Source organism: Octopus bimaculoides, chromosome 26 (genome assembly GCF_001194135.2).
Source record: "Octopus bimaculoides isolate UCB-OBI-ISO-001 chromosome 26, ASM119413v2, whole genome shotgun sequence".
NCBI classification, from domain to species: domain Eukaryota; kingdom Metazoa; phylum Mollusca; class Cephalopoda; order Octopoda; family Octopodidae; genus Octopus; species Octopus bimaculoides.
Window position 1 is genome coordinate 23714588 of NC_069006.1, and position 532 is coordinate 23715119.

Consider the following 532-nt stretch of genomic DNA (forward strand, 5'->3'; position numbering starts at 1 on the left):
TATATATAAATATATATATATATATATGATATATACATATATGTATATATTTATAAAGGTGTATGTCAATGTATTGGAAACCATAAAGGTACCTGCTCCTCACGGAAGGCCGATGGTTCGGGGATCTAGTAAATCTGGAACGGATAAACAAGAGATTTAGTTTTCATTTTTAATGTTGTTAGTTATCATAATAATAATAATAATAATAAAAGTAATTAAAAAAAATAATGATAAATAAATAATTAATAATAAGAGTGGTAATGGTAAAGACGATGGATGATGACGACAATAATAATAATAATAATAATAATAATATTGATATGAATAATAATACTACTAATGATAATGTTAAAGATGGTTATGATACTATTGACGATGATAATGATAATAATGAATATTTTTTAAGTTAGTATTTATGAGTAAACATGAACAATAAAATATATGGAATTTAGCTGCATGACACCCAATAAGATGTGACAAGTATAGGGACAGTACATTACACCTCATATATATATATATATATATATATATA

The 532-nt window shown here is 22.9% G+C and overlaps 1 protein-coding gene across 4 annotated transcripts in view; it reads right to left on the reverse strand.

The window, feature by feature from the left end:
- Positions 1-532, reverse strand: part of LOC106880702 (septin-5) — a 78627-nt gene that overhangs the window by 17478 nt on the left and 60617 nt on the right. For 2 of the 4 annotated variants that reach the window (XM_014930774.2, XM_014930772.2), the window contains exon 11: positions 93-134. The exons of the other annotated variants lie outside the window; for them this stretch is intronic. In XM_014930774.2, coding sequence (XP_014786260.1) covers positions 93-134 — 42 coding nt within the window. The remainder of the gene's footprint in view (positions 1-92; positions 135-532) is intronic. 4 annotated transcript variants of the gene reach the window in all.